Source organism: Eptatretus burgeri, chromosome 11, assembly GCF_056783735.1.
Source record: "Eptatretus burgeri isolate ZD-2024b chromosome 11, Ebu_testis_v1, whole genome shotgun sequence".
NCBI classification, from domain to species: domain Eukaryota; kingdom Metazoa; phylum Chordata; class Myxini; order Myxiniformes; family Myxinidae; genus Eptatretus; species Eptatretus burgeri.
Window position 1 is genome coordinate 97,559,822 of NC_140971.1, and position 21,529 is coordinate 97,581,350.

Sequence of the window (21,529 nt, forward strand, 5' to 3'; positions counted from 1 at the left end):
GGGCCACTTAAGTGACCCGTTCCGTACTATCGGGATAACCGAGCGGTGTTATTCGTCGACCTCGACGGTTCGATTAATTATCGGGCGTATTCAGCCCACTACCAACCCTTTACGTGAAGCAAGATGAGGATTCAATGAAAGAAATGACGAAGCGAAGCGGGAAACAGTTCAACAATAAAGCACATTTATTCGCGATGAACGGAAAGCACACATATTCAATTCCACCAAAAGCACATAGAAAAGAAGAAGCAGAAACAATGCAATTTTACACAAAAAGCAAATGCGACAATGCAGATCTAATACCGATTACGCGAGCACACGGCAACACTGATACAATTTTACTTCACAGACGGCGCCGACAACACACATTCCCAAAAACAAAAGAAAAGAGAACCCTCAAGGATGAGGCGGGCCTGAGGCCGAGACCGGGTCGGGCCTACCCGTCTGGTGATGAGACGCGGAGCGGCGATGGTGCCTCAACTCCGCGGGCCTCGCGGACAGTGTCTGGTAGGGGGTGGGAAGGGGGCCCCCTTGGTCGCACTATCTCAGCGCGGGGGGAAACAGGAGGGGGTTGCTGATGCTCGGGGGAAAGGAGGATTTCTACTCTGCCTCGAGTCCCGCGACGAGCGTCTCCACCTCGACCAGGTCGCGCCGTCGGCCTCCCTGGTGTGCAGCTCCCGGCACGACGTGAGCACCCCCTCGTCTGCCCTCGCCGCCTCTCCACAGCTCCGTCCTCTTCGCTCCGACTCCAACGCACACGACGACGACGACCAACTCCTTCTTGCTTCTTCTTCCCAACTCCACCGACTGCGAAGTCTTCACTCTGCTCGACTTGACGAACGCGGTCGCTTATATAAGCCCCGTGGCTTCGCTCTCTCATCTTTGACCCCCTGCCTTCGACCTTTTACCTGGCTCCCCATTGGCCCGAGAAAAAGTGGGCGTGAATGCATTTTGATCCATAAATTTGCATATAGCGATCGCCCTCCAACGCCCTGGAGGCGGGGCCAAATCGCCCCTCGCTCACCGATTGGACGGAACAAAAGTGGGCGTGTGTCGTTTTTGATCCGTTTTTGGAGCTGAAAATCCGTGGTTTTGTACACGCTGTTCGGCGCGCGCCCTGCACGAGTCCAACACCGGTACCCACAAGCGGCGCAAGAACGGTGGCGATGCGACGGTTGCGAGGTGTGACGTGAAGCGGCGCCGCGGTGGGTGGTTGATGTTGTGGTTGGTGGTGGTAACAATGGCGGTTGGTCCAAAATAAAGATAGTAAAAGAAAAACGGCTATCCTGAAGAGTCGCAGCACGCATGAATAACATTTATTCCCTCTAGACAACGGGTTTGGGCCTAACTACACATATACTTACCGAGATATCTCACCTAAGGGACCTGAATGGTGGTTTGCGAATTTGGTAACCACAACAATATATATATATATATATATATATATATATATATATATATATATATATATATATATATATATATATATATATATATATATGTATTATATATGCATACGGGGGCTGCAAAAGTATGTATACAGTTAGGATTATACCAGTACTAGCGATACCCGTGCACATGCACGGGATAGCAGTATAACATAGCTGGTAGCAGACGACAGGCCGTACACGGGGAATGACAAAAATACGCATTGTGCAAAATGCAGGTGGTACTATGGAACGCCAAGACTTCCCAAACATTGTCGGCATGTCCGCTAAGTGCCACAGCAATTTCATAGGGATCGTGTAACGGCGAGCCGACTTTTTAGTGTGCAAGCTTGGTATTATAATTATACCAGTATATCATTACTGTATACCTACTTTTGCAGCCCCCTGTGTGTGTGTGTGTGTGTGTGTGTGTGTGTGTGTGTGTGTATGTATATATATATATATATATATATATATATATATATATATATATATATATATATATATATATATATATATATATATATATATATATATATGTATTGTTGCAGTTCAAGGAACCACATCCCTCCAAGGCAATGGCGTCAATCATACAGTGGTCCCCAGACAGTTATTTCATTAATATACGTACAGCTAGACCCTTCCCTCGTGTCTAATGGGTCAAACGGGAAAGTGTGTTGTGTGAATGTCATAGTTAGGTCTGATTATATCTCCAACTTCATTCTTACTCTTTTTCTCTTATTCTTGAGATAAATCCAAACAACGGCTTCCTGTAAAAGCCACGGCCACGCCCTTCACTGAAAGATTGCGTCTTCGCAAAAGTCAGCACAAGCTGTGCCCGGGGGGATAGAAAAACAGACCACCACTACCACGAGACAGCACGGAACGCGATAATCTCCACCCACTGTTTAGGAGGCCGACAGTGGAACCAAACAATAAACACCCAACACCATACAGGACACAGGGTGTGCTCTTTTCAATCCAAATCTCCATCTAATACTGATATCTATACTCTTTTCAACCCAAATCTATATCTACTAATTATCTCCAATATTTTCCTTCAATTCATGGTGCGGATCAGGGTTGGCTCCATACACACCACCACTTGTGATAAAATAACAGCGAGCTCGATGGCAGACACGGGCGCAGCTTGTAATAAATAAGCGCATGTATGGTGGCGGATACGCGAGCACTGTATGGGGCATGCATGGCACATCTTTTCATTCGGGTCTGCACATGGGTTTACAATAATATCGTACCGTCGGTCTTCGCTCACCACCACAGCCACGGGTGTCTTCCGCGGATGGCAGACATCTTCTCGCCCCTCCGCCCGGCGAGGCTACTGCCCAGCAGAGGTGTGATTTCCGGTCCGGGTCGCTCGGACCGCATGGCGTACCGACAAAGCAAGCACATTGACCAGCGCTAACCACGGGTTGCCGGGGGTGCCCGGGAGGGCATGCGGGCCGGTCGCCGGGCAAGGCCCGAGAGTTTGGTGCAGGGCGATTCGTATCACGGTGTTTGGAGCGAGACGATTTCGCAGTTCAGCTATGGCTTGCCGGATGTAAAGTAAGGCCGCTTCCGGCCATCACAGCTGGGCCGTGTGCTGGCCAGGGGCCAATCAGAGCACCCGGTTCGGGTGACACATCGCTTCAGGTCGTGGCCCCCGCCCCGCACCACAGGGTCTATAAAAGGACGACAGGTTGCGGGGCCGTCTGGGTTCCTGTCTGCTTGCTCCTGCTGGTTCCTGCTCATCCCGCTCTTACCTTGACTCCGCCTTCTCCACCCACCCGCCTGATCCTGTCTGCCACTCCACCCACTTGCTGCTGACTCCGCCTTTCTCCACCCACTGGCTTCTCATTCCGCCCAAAGTCCTTCCTTCATGCCCGACGGTCGGTCCCCATTCTCTGGATCGACGCTTCGCTGCATGAATCAGGAGACGATACGCCAGCTGTCAGGGAGGTAACGCCCAGCAGAGCATCCCCCCAAAACGTACTGCGTGGTGCGGTCGGTCAATCGTGCAAGTTATTACGAGACCGTTAGCCTCATCTCCTTTCCTTTTTCTTCTCATTAACTCTTCTTCATCGGGATGTGTGCATGTGTGTGTGTCATGGTGCCTGTCCTCGCTGAAGTTAAGATTGCAGAAGGTCTATGGAGATCTAAGATTGCAGAAGTTATCAGAAGATAACTCTGCTCTGCGTCTGCTTTTGTAAGTTGCTTGTTTTATTGTCGTACCTCACATTGCTTGCTATCTCTACTTACACATAACAATAAACTACATTCACTGTGCCACATATTTTTCCTCGCCTACCTGTAATAAATCCTTTTGGAGAAATGTTCCCAGCTCGTTTTTGTGTTTTCTTTCATTGATCCAGCATGGTCCGTATCCTAACCTCACCGGGACTTTATTCCCAACGATCATTTCCTTTTAGCCGGTACGTCCTTGGTAGTGTCGCTCGGCTGCATCTGATCCGGTAAGGTCATCCGGTTCGGACAAGGTGTACCGAGGGCATATCCCCCGGTAATTAAATCACGTAATTATTTTTAGGTAACCGGAGGACCCCAAGTCACATGGTTGAGTTATTGGCGTTCACGGTCGGTTAGCGACCCGCCGTGTCACGAAATTATCCGTGTGCGACGCCCGGCGATTTCGGGGAGTCTGATGGGAACCCGAGATAGTTTCAGCCCCAAGTGGTCTTCTCACCTGGACCCCCGGCCTGCAACAAAATATTATATATATATATATATATATATATATATATATATATATATATATATATATATATATATATATTTGAGCAGTGCAACACGGACATTAACATCCCGTGTGTGGACAATCTCATCATCCATCAAGGGTGCAACAAAGGAACTAAAACAGGAACATGAACTCTTAAAGAACAACAGCTATGACAGGAGGTTTGTTCAGAGGTTTAGAAGGCATAATACAACCAACAACAAACCAGAGCTGATTGGTGGGTATGTGCTACCTTATTATCCAGATATCTCGGATAGAATTGCAAAAATTGGACTAACCCACAAACTGCTACAAAGTATTCGGGGTGTTTTAACCAAACTGAAGATCCAATACCGGATACTGACAAGTCAGGTGTGGTGTACAGCACCGGGTGCAAGGACTGTAGATAGAAATGTAATCGGTGAAACGGGAAAAACCTCCATACACGGTTGGACGAGCAAAAACAGGGCGATACGATTGGGTAATATAGATCAGTCAGCAATTGCATGGCACCAGATACAAACGGGGCATCAACTGGACCTAGGAGGAACCCGCATTCTGGATGTCACGCCCAACAAACACCGGTGATTAATGCTCGAAGCATTGCATGTTAAAGAACAGACAGGTGGTTTAACAAACGAAACCATTGACCTCCCCAAACAGTACAACCCATTGGTTAAAGCATCTTTCAAGGGATGGTGCAAGAGCATGGATACAGGAAAGTTCAACAATAGCTTTGGTACGCATACACCGCCACAAGAAATCACCACGCTACTGCAACACTGCTAACACGCCATCACACGTTTCACCAGTACATGCACAACACATGCAGAAAGTGCATCAACCCGCACCTAAATCCCGATCCACATGCAGAACCAAAACACGGAGGTACCGGGCATGCACATTAGCTGGCAGTACATACGCAAGCATACATAGCTGTGCATGCGCATAATTACAATACCAGATTTAATAATTTAAAAATATATATTAAATGACCAGGAATCTGTGGGAATCCAATGAGTGACATGGCCACATTCTGATAACCAAAAGATGTGCGCATGCTCACATATGTGACGGGAAGTGGTTCACCATAAATGGCCGCACGTGGTTAGCTGTGCCTCTTGGCTTGAGAAGGCTTGTGGACCACAAGTGAAACATCACCTGAGGAAGACGCTCTTTCCTGTTTGTTAAAAAAAATTGTGGAGTAGAGTTTATTCCGACTTTGTTCGATCGATTGGTTGGCTGTGTAGCTGAAATGTATATGTATATGTATGCATACATGTATGTATGTATGTATGTATGTATGTATGTATGTATGTATGTATGTATGTATGTATGTATGTATGTATGTATGTATATATGTATATATATATATATATATATATATATATATATATATATATATATATATATATATATATATATATATCTCTTCTTCTTCTTTCGGCTAATCCCGTTAAGGGTCGCCACAGCAGATCATCCGTTATGATCCGCATACTGATTTGGCACAGGTTTTATGCCGGATGCCCTTCCTGACGCAACCCTGGTCGCCTCTTACGACACAGGGATAAGGATTGGGTTTCGTCATGATTCCGGGCTGCCCTACACCCTCTCATAGCGTGGCCCAGCGCAGAGCAGAGCTCCCGTCCTCAAGCGATCCTCCAACCCAAGCCTCCGAGTAGCCGGATTTCAGGCGCACGCCACGACACCCAGTATATATATATATATATATATATATATATATATATATATATATATATATATATATATATATATATATATATATATATATATATATATATATATATATATATATATATATAAAAAACGATTCAGCGGTGTTGGGGCTCGCACCCGACTCTTGACAGCCAAATGTTGAAGATTCGGCGTCACTTAGGCCTAGGTGACATTTGCCACGGCGGCCGTGGGGTCTCCAAAATCTGCAGCCACCAGCAATTATACAGCGGCCGCAGTATTTCCACGGTCACACAATGTAGCAGTCATATATGTTTTTATTTTTCGAGTAGCCGCAGGGCGTATTTAGAAATCGTGGAGACCGAAAACGTGGGGGTGCCGTATGGTCTTTGATTTGATGTCGCACGGTGACCTTAGGGCGTCGCTGCGGTGGCCATAGAATTTTCAAGGCAGACGCAAGGTGCTGGCAAGACGACCGCAGGGGGACCCTAAGGCGAACGTGCGGCCAGACGGACGGTAACCAGTGGGCATATATACCAGTTCTTTTTTTTACTGAAATAAAAATATACCAGTATATATAACTGAACATACTATAACTATAATATACCGTGGTGCCCCCAGAATCCGAACGCCCCATTGTTTGAACAAATTGGAATCCGAACAATTTTTGAGAAAATTTTGCCCTAAAAACCTAATACCTTTTAAAAAACCGAACACAACGTGGCATTCATGTTTGTTCACGCGTCTCCCCCACCTGTTCGAGCCGCATCTTCGCGCTTTGTTCATTCAGTTCGTCGGTGGAAGTCCTCGTGAAAGCATCTCTCGTGTGTCGATCAATACTTTAGGCCTCAGTCACATTTGCTCTACGGCGAGGATACGGCGGCCGTACGCCCTCTGAATTGACAAACGTGCGGCGGCCGCAGACAAACTGAGGTGGCCTCAGGGTGGCCCTATGCTGTATGGCTATATTTTACAGGTCGTACGGTTGCCGTGGAATTATAACGCGGAGTTATAACTTTTTTCATTTCTACGTTCGCCGTATAAATTTGACAAGCCGAAACAAAAGAACTGGTACAAAAAAAAATTAACCCATTCGTTACCGTCCGTCTGGCCGCACGTTCGGCTTAGGGCCCCCCTGCGGTCGCCTTGCGGGCACCTTGCGTCTGCCTTGAAAATGATATAGACACCGCAGGAATGCCCTAAGGTCACCGTGCAACATCAAATCAAAGACCATACGGCACCCCCACGTTTTCGGTCTCCACAATTTATAAATACCTCGTGCATCTACCCAAAAAATAAAAATATATGTGACTGCTACATTGTGTGACCGTGAAAATACTGCGGCCGCTTTATAATTGCTAGTGCCCGTACATTTTGTAGACCCTCCGGCTGCCAAGCCAAATGTGACTTAGGCCTTACCTCGTGTTTTCACCTTCATTTGTGATGTTTGTTTTTTTAATCATCTTGTGTTTTAATTAATAACAAAAAAGCAATCCGATCACGTGGTGTGAAGGACTGTCGGGCAAGGATTGAATTTCACAGCAAAACCAGTTGTAATTTGGAATATCCATGATTACGTCAGCCCGATGCGTTTGATGAGAGTGATTGTGGTTCTGCGGGCATCATGTTTGATGAGCTGACCTGGGGGCAGCGCTCTCGCAGAGTGCGCGAGCAATCGGAACCCAGGACGGAGCTCGAGCCTGTGTGGACCTTTGGATTGGTGATTGTACCAGTTTACATACAATACACCGCCACCGAAGGTCATTTACTCATCTTATTTTACCTTAAACATCGGGAATTTCAGTTTAAAAAGTGTCTTGAATGTGAGTTTTCTTTGGGTCCATGAACGGATTAATTCACTCCATTATTTCTTTTTGAGAAAATATTTTTGGAATCCGAACTTTTTGCAATCCGAACAGCCTCCTGGAACGAATTAAATTGGGATTCTGGGGGCACCACTGTATAGGCAAACACCTATACTCCGATCTCTAGCGGTAGCGCACGGTCGACGCAAACTGCCACGGAGGCCGTACAAAGGTGCACGGCGGGCGTAGGGGAACCGTGCGCCGACCCTGCGTTGCCCGCAGGTAGTCACACAGACCGCAAGGCCACCGTATGGCGACCGTGGAAACAGTGCGGCCGCGGTAATTTTTTGGGGGTTGGGAAAATTCATTTTTCATTGAGAAGAGCTTACGGCAGTCGCACGAATAACGCAAGCCCATCGTACGCACCTACGTACGGTCGACTTGGAACACATCTACGTCATAGCTTGGCTTGTCGAATTGCTACAACAAACGTAGAAATGAAAAAAAAAGTTATAACTCCACGCTATAATTCCACGGTGCCCCTACGGCCTGTAAAATATAGCCAAACGGCATAGGGCCTCCCTGAGGCCACCTCAGTTTCTCTGCGGCCGCCGAACGTTTCTGTCAATTTAGAGGGCGTTCGGCAGCCGTATCCTCGCCGTAGAGCAAATGTGACCTCGGCCTTAACAGCACCGCCGTCTCCGGGGTTATAACGCCGGCTGGCTCGGCACAGGTCTCGGGTTACGCGCCTCGGATCACGATACCAACGTACACCCGTGCCTTGGCAGTTGGGGGAATAGACCCCAGTTACAGACTGGATTTGTCAGAGACCGAGCGGAGTCTACCAGTCCGTAACCATTTTGGTTTTATATCCAAATCGAGCGGATCGTTCCTCGGCACGGCACGAATAAATTCAAGGCGGCAAATCTCGTATAACTCAGCCAGATTTATTGGGGACACATCGGGGAACACAACACAAGCAAAGCATTCACGACAATGTTATAATTAATCTATAACCCGTTCTTAACTAGGGAGCTACGGATTACGGGTTTCGAAGGGAACCCTAGCGAGATAAACCTTAGACAACATGCAGACAAGACAGGGACAGCATGCAGACAAGACACAGAGTACTTGGTGATGCTTCATGGACGAGAGGAAAAGTGTCGAAGGCACGAATGCGGCTCGTGACAAGCTGATGTCAACGGATTTGAGCACCCGGCTCGAACACGCAGCGTGGCAAAATGGCAGCGTCGTCCTCCTTTTGTCGCACCGCCCACGCACACAGCCTCAGCACGTTCAGCCCCCGTAAGGTCGACGGCACAAGACGAAAGATCTATGGTATGCTCCAGCTGGCTTTTTACAAGGTCCAGCATACGAATCCAGGCCTGGCCTGCTCGCCAGATCAGGCCAAATCAGGGTGTTGGGCTCCGCAGGCAGATCGACGGGATTAAAAAACATCGTCGAGCCGTGAGGTGAGTAAGGACAGAGGCTCCGTGGTTAGACGCATGTTGAACCTGTCGATGACCTCCTCATAAAGTCGATCGCCGACTCACACAGCAGCCAGTTCCTCTCGAAGCAGATTGCAGCCTCCCACTCGTCGTTTCTATACAGCAGAATCCTCACTCGACACTCAGGCTCAGTTACTCCCTCAGCAGATCGCAGACTAACCCTCAGGTTCAGTTACTACCTCAACAAATCGCCGACCGACGCTATCAGTTTCTCCTCCAGCCGATGGCAGACAGACCTCTTGCAGTCCCTTCCTTGCCTTGCCTTTCTTTCAGCTCGCGCTTCACAAAAGCCGATCGCAAACAGACACAGCCGTCCCTTGTACAGCCGATCGCGCCTCACCTCGGCGCTCTCAGTTCCACCTTCCCTTCCTGGCGCTCGCTTCTCTAGGCCACTCCCTCTCAGAGCGCTGGGCGGGGACTATTGTCCGGAGAGCGGAAGGAAGAAGAACCTCTCGGTACACCACCACCGTACGAACAATGAACAGCCTCCTACAACTCCCGACACACATGTAACATCCAATTACCGAACAACCTGGCTAAACATGCATTTAATGGGGGATCTGGGCTAATCCTATATTTAATAACACACTAAGGGCCATTTCCACAACAATATATATTATATATATATATATATATATATATATATATATATATATATATATATATATATATACACACACATATTGCAGACCTAGGGTCAGGGGTGAAGACCACGAGGGGTGAACTACCTCGGGTTGCCACCAGACTCAACGGAATTGCAGGCCGTCGCACACGAATAACTTCATGACGCGCAGGTCGCTAATCGACCGCGAAAGCCAATAACTCAACCACGTCACTGAGGATCCTCCATCGAATACCATTTACCTAAAAGTCACATGATCTAATTACCAGGGAACACGCCCTCGGTATGCACTTGCTTAAACCGGATCACCTTACCAGATCAGATGCAGCCAAGCAGAATTGCCAAGCACGTACCGGCTTGGAAACAGATCGTTGGGGAATAATGTCCAGGATAAACTCGGGTGTGGGTCATGCTTGACCAATGAAAGAAAACATGAAAACGAGCTGGGAACATTTCGACACAACACATTTATTCACAATCAAACGAGGAAAGGTATGTGGCACAGCGAATGGGGTTTTATTTTATGTACAGCAAGGGATAGCAAGGAATTTGTGGGGTGTGGCAAAAGACAACAACTTACAAAAGGGGACACAGAGCAGGATTATTCCAACTATCTTCTGCAATCTTACTTAATCTAAGACAGGCACCATATGACACACACACACACACACACACACACACACACACACACACACACACACACACACACACACACACACACACACACACACACACACACACACACACACACACACACACCTCAGGATCAGACCGTGTTTATGTGATGGGTACCAGGAAGCAAGTACACACACCAGCAATTGCTGCATGCATCCTGACCAACAGGAAATGCCCGCTACACATCAACCTGTTTGTGGTGTACAAAGTAGTTCTGGGGGAGCCAGGAACAATTTAAATTGTAACAAGAGCGCAAGTGAGCACAATATACGCCCGAAAAAGTCTCTGTGACCCACACACACATGCACGCACACACATAATTATATATATTCAAACATGTCAATTTATGAAGAACAAGAAGGTATATACAGAATTGTGCTACAACATGGAAAACAGCATGCTGGTTGCCATGGCAACCACTTTAGATGACGAACGTATGTCGCGACACAGTCTCCACAGTCTGTATCTATGTACCAAATATGAAATGTGAAAGTTGAAAACTTTGGGAGTTAGAGTGCGGACAGGAACGGATGGACGGACGGACGGACGACCGGTATCACATAATACGCCCCGATATATATATATATATATATATATATATATATATATATATATATATATATATATATATATATATATATATATATATATATCTTCTTCTTCTTCTTCTTTTGGCTGCTCCCGTTAGGGGTCGCCACAGCGGATCATCCGTATGATCCGCATAGTGATTTGGCACATGTTTTACGCCGGATGCCCTTTCTGACGCAACCCTGGTCGCCTCTTACGACACAGGGATATGGTACACCTATTTTAACCGGGGTATACACCGGCCCAGTACACTGGTACTCATTTGGCCGACCTCGGAAGGATGACAGGCTGAGTCAACCCCCTGGTGTATTAATTCAGTGGCCCAACGGGGCTTGAACTCAGGACCTTTTGGATCCCAAGCCACTGCCCTAACCACTGCGCCAACACCAGGCTAATACGCCCCGATATATATATATATATATATATATATATATATATATATATATATATATATATATATATATATATATATATATATATATATCGTGAATATAAAAAGGCTATGCTGGCTATACAGTTGAAGCATAGGCTTCATCGATTAGGCATGAGCTCAGCAGAGCTATAGCCTCCTACTTCCCAGTAAGATTCTACTGCAGCCAATACCAGGAAAATAATTTAAATATAAATTTTATCGATTAATCCACCCTGGACAGGGGACATCCACAGACACACGTTTCAGGCTTGTTTGTTTTGGGGTTTTTTTGCCAGAAGAGCCATTTTAAATGGAAATTTTGTCCAGTTCACACTTTCTTATTCTGTTCCATGCTGATGCTCCATAGTGATGAGGGCCAACAAGCTCAAAACATGTGTTCATGAATATTCCATCTATGGGGAGAGGCACACCTACTACTACTACTACGACTACTATTATAATTATTCCCACCTTTTTGTGGGGTCAACCGAGGAAGGTTTTTGGCCAAAGTCATTGATGCTGGCCAGGCCTCACATTCCAATAAATGTGGCAGGAAGTTGTAATAGTTCAGGGTGCTGGCGATAACTCACCAACTGTTCACCCTGTGTACCCCACTCCATCACTCTCCCTTCCATCGATCTCCTAATCCCTCTGTTCCCCACTGTTTTGTGCTTCCCTCTCCCACCCCTCCTCTCATGTTCTGTGTGTTAGCTCTTATACAAGTCTCAACATTGTATTTCAAAAAACCCCCCAAAAAACCCCACACACGATGGGATATGTAACATCCACCAACTAATATGGGAACATGAAACCTCCTCCTGGTTGTGATTGCCATGACATCATTGGGCAGAAAATGAAGGGAAGAAGGGGAACATTGGAATTTTCAATTCATGCAACTAAAATAATATAATAAAGGGCAACTCCTCTTCCCCACCCCACGCCAAAAAAATGACAGTTTGGCATGCCCACTCAAAAGTCAATGGAAGGAAGTTGTGTTTAATGGGTCACTTTTGCATCAACAATAGTGCAAAGTACTTTTATTATGAGCTAATTTGCCCTTTTATTAAAACTCCACCATGTTTACATCACAGAAAAAAATAAAATAAAATCCATCACCTTGGAAGCCTGTGCCTTCTTCTCTTCCTCTTCCCTGTCCCTTTTTTCCAAATTTCTTCTCACTTCCAGCTCCTCATACCTGTCAACCACAAAGTATAGGCACAACGTAATTCTCTTCATTACATGGCCTGTCTGTGCACGCATGAACACACACACCACTACCAACTTCGCTCTGATGAACTCTGTTGTAGTCTCACCAGACGATAAAAGAGACATTTTCCTCAACTATTTATCATTTATGCTCTTAATTTTTTCTTCTATATCTAATGGTATTTCCAATACTGTGTTTCACCTTTGAGCATTCATATATTCATCTGTGGTCTTTTTTTATTGGCTAATTTGCTTCTACTTCGATCTTCAGAGACTGGTATACAACTTATTCAGCAACACAGCTAATAACAAAATGTACTAGAGCGAGGTCGATGGCACACTATCCCAAATCCCCACGCTTCCCACATCAAGCAGAGTTGAAAGATAGCATAAAGTTCCACCGGGAATGACGCAATATCAAATTTTGAGTTAAAACTTCTTTTTCCCCATTTAACGCCTGTGACCCTAAGTCCCCACATCCTGGGTCATGAACTTCAAAAAAAAAAAAAAACATCCAAAATTTTTCCAAAAAATAACAATAATAAATAAAAAAAAACGTTAAATATTTTATGTGTCCCTCAATGTTGATCACACGTATATTTTCATTTTGAAAATGTTTTAAAATGTTCCCGTAATTGCATTTTTTGGTATTTGACCTTTTGAACCCACCCTCAGGCCTCAGGGGGTGGGGCCAAAAATGATATGGATCTCATGCCTTCTTGCCATGTGGTGATCATAACTGCCAAAGTTGGTGAGTTTCTACATAACCGTTTGAGGAGATGGTGGGACGGACAGACAGACAGACACGATTACAATATCCTCCCGTTTTTGGGGGTTTTTGTTTTTTTTAAGCGCGAGGATATTATATTATGACATGTTCTGTGTTTGTCTTGCCAGGGCTCTGCTAAGGAGTTGTTCTCTCGTTCAAATATCTTTGCCGATTTTTTTATTTATTATTACAGTGCAGTGTTTTTTGCTGCAATTTTGTTATTTTTAATTATTGCTAAATCAGTAGCGTGACTAAATCTCTTCTTCCCAACACCATGACGTTAAAACAGCAGGAAACCTTTGGGAAAAGTACAGGATTCTGTTTCCCAATGCACAGATTTTAATTTGGCCAATCACCGCTCAGTTAGCAGGGGCGATGCCCCAGGTGTAAGGGATGGGTGACAAAGTTCACACACCCTGTGCAAGCAACAATATTGATCCATTTTCCACATCGATTCATCGCAATACATCCAATTGGAAAGTGCTGCACTAGTGTAAGGCCTACGATAACACAGAGTCAGACTCTGTTCATTAGCAGTGTGCATCGAGTTATTGCTTTCAGGACTAAGATACCTACAAGACAAGCATGTAGAGACAAGACTTTTGGGTGGAATCTGATGCAAAAAAAAAACCTTTGTATTTTCTGTGGTTATCTATTGGACAAATACTAAATTCACTATATAGTTGCAATTATCTTATATATTATTTCCGAGTTTGTGGTTTTGTGTCGCACTATCTTCGACTTTGTTCTGCGCTCGAGTAACGTGATATTCGGCTTACATTATCTCAAAGACCATATGAGGTGCACGGTACAAAAAAAAAGTAAATAAAATGGTTCTGAAACAGTGAAATCGTATTCGACTCACTGCATTAAAGTAAAATTACTACTGATACTCTGCATCAGTTCCTTTCTCAAACACACCCACCCCAACATGTCGCGCAGAGCGCGGGTTATGCTATTTATTATTATTACTTAGTATACAGCCTGCGGCTGCTGGTTGCATATATTTCTGGAAGCACAGCTATGCCGCTGATGTGTTGCGCCCCTGTTACCAGTAAGCTGGTACTCACTTTGCTGACCTTGGAAGGATGACAGGCTGACTCAACCCACCTGGTGTTATTTAACGGCACAAAAGGGGCTCAATCTCAAGACCCAAAGATCTTAATCCAGTCACTTCAACCGTTAAGCCAACAGCAGGCTTATAGTTACAATTAAATTGATTCGACTCCTTTTGTGTATTACTCGTTTGTCATGCTGTAGATCCAGATCACACAAAACTATCAAAGGTGAGTGTCTTTGCAGGTTTATCATCCTTCAAAACTTGTATTAGATACACACCTTAAGCGAAGACTCTGGGAAAGGCACTCAGCTTCTTCGATAGCTACCTTGAATGATTTCATCCCCAAAAGGGAAGTGTAAAACTTCTGTGTGGGAAGATAGAAATTAATAAAATGACAAAGCCTGGCAGAGAGGGAAATAGGAATCCACAAGAAGGAAAAGGCTGCACAACGGGGGTTGTAACGAACCGACCATACCACGCAAGCCACTGTCCCTGGGGTAAGCACGTTATACAATGTTCAATTGTGACAGAAAATGTCAAATGTATGTATAATGTATAACATATTATATATATATATATATATATATATATATATATATATATATATATATATATATATATATATATATATATATATATATATATATGAGGATGCTTTCTTAAATCGAGAGGGATAACAGTATCAGAAACAGTAAGTATGCATTTGCTCAAAATAAAAAAAAACTTAAACGAAATAATTTGGTTTTTACACATTCTAAGCATCAACAAACATGCTCAAATAAACATTGTTTACAGAAGTAAAGACCAAATAATAGTTGACAAACAACAGCTTTCTACTAAGCTGCACAATTACATGAAACCACTTGATTTGACATGAACACTTGGGGAAGGGTATTTTCACTTAAACTAGAGCATTGTTTATTTGTGTTTTAAAGCTGAGGGTACAAGATAAAGGTAAGAAGCTACATATAATCCACCTGCACAACCTGGTCCCAGCCCACAATCATTGGGATTGATAATCTCTAAAACAAAGGAAGAGAACAAGGGTCAACCACAATCATTAAACCAGCATCAGATGTAGACTAGACCAGGTGCAGGTAGATTGTCCCCACCCAGAATGTTGTTAATGGGCCGGCTGGCTTATTATCAACAGCCCAATAGTGGGACTGCAATTCTCCCGAGAAAAACTCGACCGTTTTGTACACAAATATTGAGGCTCATGAAAGCATGGGTTGAACAGGGCTAAAGAGGAAATGTAGTTGGAGTCAAAGTGAGGCCATGGTTAGATATAACAAACATGGCAATGAGATAACAACAAAAATAATTAATAATAATAATAATAATAATAATAATAATAATTATAATAAAAAGAGGAGACAGGCGAGGGAAGCAAACACAGTAACCTGCAAGTCAGAGTTAAGTGAAGTAGGGTTAGTGGAGGTAGGAAAGATTGCAGGGAGGGATGGGGGATGACGATATGGTGGTGCACCGCTTCATTAAAGCCCTGGAAGGAAGGGTACAGTTGAAACGTCAGTCCAACAAATCCAGGAAGCATTTCCACAAACATGAGAAAAGAGGAGCAAAAGACGGGAGTTGAGCAGAAAGCCTGGATTTTGGGAGTTGAAGCAGGAGGGAGTTTCTGGAAGAATGTGTGCATCTCAGAGAACCTGCGGAGGATAGGAGGTCTGAAAGAGCAGAGGGAGTAATACTGGAGGGGAGGCAGGTAAAAATAAAATTAATAAAATAAATAAATAATAACAATATATTAAAAAAACCAGGTCCACCAACCTGTCTGTGATGTTCCTCGGCCTCACTGTGGGAGACGGCAATAACGTTGAAAGCTTAGAATACCACAAAATTCAGGAAAGAGATGCAATGTTGGGGTGTCAACCAACCCACAAGGGAGTGCAGTACCCCAATGAGCTATGGACAAAGGATGGAGGCTGAGAGGAGCTCTGGTTTATCCACCTCTCTGGCTCTGGAGGGCAGCTTTGCGATGTGGCCAGCCTGGGAGAAATCATAGCTGATAATGAGGTAAAGAAGTTACACAGACTGAACACCTCTTCCAAAGGCTGCAAGACCATGGAAGTAGATTGGTGTGTTCATTTGATGATCTTTTTGGAGTGAATGGGTGAGAATGTGAAATTTCCCAGGATTGAAAAACATGTTCCATTCATCAGACAAGCATATAATCAATTCCATATTGGCAGAGAGATGCAGGTGCTGTTTGCCTGTCAGTGAGATGACGTACTGCACTACTTAAAGTGGAATCATCTGCATAAAGGAAGATAGTTGTATCCAGAGAAAAGTAGAGGTCAAGGTCGATTTTAAAAAACAAAAGGCTTGACTGGGCCCAATCACTGCATCCTCTACTGGAACGGAAGAGGAGAGGGGTTCCAGTCAGCATTGAAATGACTTTCTGGTCAGAGGAAGTCAGGAATCCAAGAATGAAGGTGACCTTGTTATACCACAGGCAACGAGCTTGGCAAGCAAAGCAGGATTCCAGACTGTTGAATGCACGAGCTATGTCCAAGGAGACAGTCCTAACAGCTTGTTTGAGATGGAGGGACCCCAACCATTACTGTGAGACTAATAGCAGTATGTCCAGAGTTGAGTGACCAAGACAGAATCCAAACTGATAGTCAGAGATCAGGCTGTTTGAAAACATGAAAGACTTGACCGAAAGCAATGATGGATTCCACGACTTTGCTAAAAAATTCTAAGTGAGCTTTCTGGTTTGTTGTTGCACCTTCTCATGTATAGGAGTGATGATTGCCAACTTACAGATAGATGAGAGGCAGCCAAAGGAGGACAGCCTGAAAATGCAGACACAGAAGCAGCAGCAGCAGAGAAGAATTTGAGACCATGGATGCTGATGCCATTTTGGGCCTGTCACCGATGAAGAGTCGAGGCGAGAAAGAACCTTCTCTACCTTCTCAGGTGTGAAAGAGACAGAGTCAAGAAGGCAATGGGTATGAGGAGGTAAGGTGGGTAGAAAACTTTGTGGGTTGGGTACACGAGATTTTGAGGCAAATGCTGACTTGAGGCATTCTGCCTTATCTCAGGCAGAGCCTGCGGTGATGCCATTTGATGTGAAGAAGCATACACCAGAAGCGAACTTAACAAGGCTTTGACTTTGAGGAAGGAGCCTGGTTGGAGAGTTTATTCTTGGGATTTACACGATGATGTTTGATAGCTTGTCAAACAAAGGATTGACACACGCTTGTTGTGGTCCTGATGGAGTGGCCGACGGTTACCCTCAGTCAGGCTAGCTTTCAATGCTCAGAAAGCAAGTTGGTTCACCGCAACGGCCTCTGCACAGGGTTCAGTATACCAGGGCTTAAATGATGGATAAGATACCAACAGATAGGATAGGGTAAACCGGTACATGAGAAAGAGTAAGAGAGAGTGTTCCTCATCTCTGGATACCAACTACTCCCTGAAGAACAGAAAGCAAATGAACAATGTTTCTGCCTCCAGCTGTATTTGCACCCAAAACCTCTGGGATGGCAGTCCAGTGTCCTCACCAATAGGCCACTACTTCACAAAATCAAACTACGTTGGAGGTCAAAATAAAAAGTTTGTTATTCATCAAACATCCATTTAATGGGTGGGCTTAGATAAAAAAGGTAATTTTCTTTTGCAATCAATTATTTACTTTGGACGTCAGACAACATGATTATGTATTGCAACGTCAGTGATCACAGTGCATGACCTTTCGTTAAAATGTACCAAACAAACAGTTACGAGAACATCAATTACCTTGTCTTCATGAAATTCTGCAGACTTTCGAATGTGCGTCACCAGGTTGCAAAACTTCATGTAAAGCACGTAAGCTTTTTCCTCATCTCGCTCGAGTTTCACACGTTCAGCCGCCTGGAACACCTTCTGAGCCGACTCGATTTTTCTAAACATCGAAACAGTACGGGACTTTAATTATTTGTAGGCAGTATAAATACTTGGAATAAAGATGTGAGAATTATTTACTGTATCTGCAAGGTGAGGGAGAGCAACCCCCCCCCCCCTTCCAAACAAAACCTTTGGAGAGTGATCTGTTTTTCCAGCTTGACTTCAGCCTTCTGGTTGAGAGCATCAAGTGACGTGCTCAAGTACAATTCCTTACATCCACCAGAAGCCGTCAACACGGGCATCGTGCTTAGCTGCTCCCTACTTGACACAGCTTTATGACACCGAGGAGAGAGAGCAAAACGTCACAATTACTTCTTCCAAAAACAAAAACACGATTCACACAAATACCATTTTTGGAACCAATGAAGCAGACACATCCCGTAATTAGAAACAAAGAGCAGCGGGCTGTTACTCACAGAAACGTGCTCAGCATAAGCTCGAAATTACGAACAATATCGACGACTGGAAAAAAAATACCCACAATGTATGAATGTACTCCATAGCAGACTTTTCAAAGTATAGTTTGTACACATTTAGCTCAGAAGTGTGGAGAGACTCAATTATAAATTTGCTGCCAGAAGAGGTGGCTCGCACCAAGTAATTATTTTCGGCACCGAACGCGCCATTATACACCGCCCAAATAAACGAACATTCACTGGGACCGGTACGGGACGTGTATTGCAAAGGAATTCTCACTTGTTTCAATCTGGTCCTTGGCGAGACTCACAATTTCTGACGGGCCCAGAGGGATTTGGGTAACACGCTCGAGTTTAATGGCAGTGTAATGTAATAGTGTTGTGAATTTGGAAGCTTACTGCACACAACACAGCCAGGTCCTATAGATCAGCTGTATCGGTAAGTATGTGTTTCTAGTTAGGGTCCCGTCCTATGTTTAATGGGTGATTGTACATGTGCCGAGTTATTTTGATAGTTAGGATTTAAATTACCAACAACGACACCTGCCCTCGCTTCCTTCCACCATCATCATTGCACGCATGCATGTCAGCAGGTACGTGGGCGGAGTCCAGTGTGCTAGGGGGGTTTCTCTGGACGTTGGTGTGCTGGCTTCGCCCCAAATATTGGCACAAGCGTTACGCTCTAGCTTCGTCCCAAATATGGGCACAAGCTTTACGCTCTGGCTTTGCCCCAAATATGGGCACAAGCTTTACGCTCTGGCTTCGCCCCAAATATGGGCACAAGCGTTTCGTTCTGGCTTGGCTCCAAATATGGGCATAGAGCGTTCCCCCTCTGCCCAATGAGGGAGTGCGAGCGTGGGATAAGAGAAGCACGCGTGGGCCAAAGGAAGAGTGGTTGTCGTCTGGTCTTGGAAAAGAGTGGTTGTCGTCTGGTCTTGGAAAAGAGTGGTTGTCGTCTGGTCTTGGAAAAGAGTGGTTGTCGTCTGGTCTTGGAAAAGAGTGGTTGTCGTCTGGTCTTGGAAAAGAGTGGTTGTCGTCTGGTCTTGGAAAAGAGTGGTTGTCGTCTGGTCTTGGAAAAGAGTGGTTGTCGTCTGGTCTTGGAAAAGAGTGGTTGTCGTCTGGTCTTGGAAAAGAGTGGTTGTCGTCTGGTCTTGGAAAAGAGTGGTTGTCGTCTGGTCTTGGAAAAGAGTGGTTGTCGTCTGGTCTTGGAAAAGAGTGGTTGTCGTCTGGTCTTGGAAAAGAGTGGTTGTCGTCTGGTCTTGGAAAAGAGTGGTTGTCGTCTGGTCTTGGAAAAGAGTGGTTGTCGTCTGGTCTTGGAAAAGAGTGGTTGTCGTCTGGTCTTGGAAAAGAGTGGTTGTCGTCTGGTCTTGGAAAAGAGTGGTTGTCGTCTGGTCTTGGAAAAGAGTGGTTGTCGTCTGGTCTTGGAAAAGAGTGGTTGTCGTCTGGTCTTGGAAAAGAGTGGTTGTCGTCTGGTCTTGGAAAAGAGTGGTTGTCGTCTGGTCTTGGAAAAGAGTGGTTGTCGTCTGGTCTTGGAAAAGAGTGGTTGTCGTCTGGTCTTGGAAAAGAGTGGTTGTCGTCTGGTCTTGGAAAAGAGTGGTTGTCGTCTGGTCTTGGAAAAGAGTGGTTGTCGTCTGGTCTTGGAAAAGAGTGGTTGTCGTCTGGTCTTGGAAAAGAGTGGTTGTCGTCTGGTCTTGGAAAAGAGTGGTTGTCGTCTGGTCTTGGAAAAGAGTGGTTGTCGTCTGGTCTTGGAAAAGAGTGGTTGTCGTCTGGTCTTGGAAAAGAGTGGTTGTCGTCTGGTCTTGGAAAAGAGTGGTTGTCGTCTGGTCTTGGAAAAGAGTGGTTGTCGTCTGGTCTTGGAAAAGAGTGGTTGTCGTCTGGTCTTGGAAAAGAGTGGTTGTCGTCTGGTCTTGGAAAAGAGTGGTTGTCGTCTGGTCTTGGAAAAGAGTGGTTGTCGTCTGGTCTTGGAAAAGAGTGGTTGTCGTCTGGTCTTGGAAAAGAGTGGTTGTCGTCTGGTCTTGGAAAAGAGTGGTTGTCGTCTGGTCTTGGAAAAGAGTGGTTGTCGTCTGGTCTTGGAAAAGAGTGGTTGTCGTCTGGTCTTGGAAAAGAGTGGTTGTCGTCTGGTCTTGGAAAAGAGTGGTTGTCGTCTGGTCTTGGAAAAGAGTGGTTGTCGTCTGGTCTTGGAAAAGAGTGGTTGTCGTCTGGTCTTGGAAAAGAGTGGTTGTCGTCTGGTCTTGGAAAAGAGTGGTTGTCGTCTGGTCTTGGAAAAGAGTGGTTGTCGTCTGGTCTTGGAAAAGAGTGGTTGTCGTCTGGTCTTGGAAAAGAGTGGTTGTCGTCTGGTCTTGGAAAAGAGTGGTTGTCGTCTGGTCTCTATTCGGCAGGAGTTGTCTTCTGGTCTTCGGACGTCTGGTGGTATTCTGAAGCCAGTCGTCACCTTCCTGGGGTCCCACCAACAGAGCGTCTTCTCTTGTGGCGTGTGTGCCTGCGAGCCTGTCCCGCGAGGATTGCCTGCCTGGGCTTGGAGCGGCATTGTGTGGTGGGTTCGAGTCCTGCCACACCGGATCGTCGATGACTGCATGAGGCGGGAAGGTCCAAGAAAAGGCTGTGACCTCCAGCTTGCCTTTCCTCGAGCTGGAGGCCTCCAATAAAGACCTGACGGGTCTGTTTCTTTCTGGGTGTACGTGTGTGTGTGTTTGTGGCGCCAGTCTA

At 45.3% G+C, this 21,529-nt stretch overlaps 1 protein-coding gene across 2 annotated transcripts in view; it reads right to left on the reverse strand.

The window, feature by feature from the left end:
* Positions 1 to 21,529, reverse strand: part of USP8 (ubiquitin specific peptidase 8) — an 83,155-nt gene that overhangs the window by 60,460 nt on the left and 1,166 nt on the right. For both annotated transcript variants that reach the window (XM_085847582.1, XM_085847581.1), the window contains exons 3-6: positions 18,537 to 18,678; positions 18,261 to 18,405; positions 14,777 to 14,862; positions 12,580 to 12,658 (exon numbers count right to left, since the gene is read on the reverse strand). In XM_085847582.1, coding sequence (XP_085703708.1) covers positions 12,580 to 12,658; positions 14,777 to 14,862; positions 18,261 to 18,405; positions 18,537 to 18,649 — 423 coding nt within the window. In that variant the 5' untranslated portion in view covers positions 18,650 to 18,678. The remainder of the gene's footprint in view (positions 1 to 12,579; positions 12,659 to 14,776; positions 14,863 to 18,260; positions 18,406 to 18,536; positions 18,679 to 21,529) is intronic.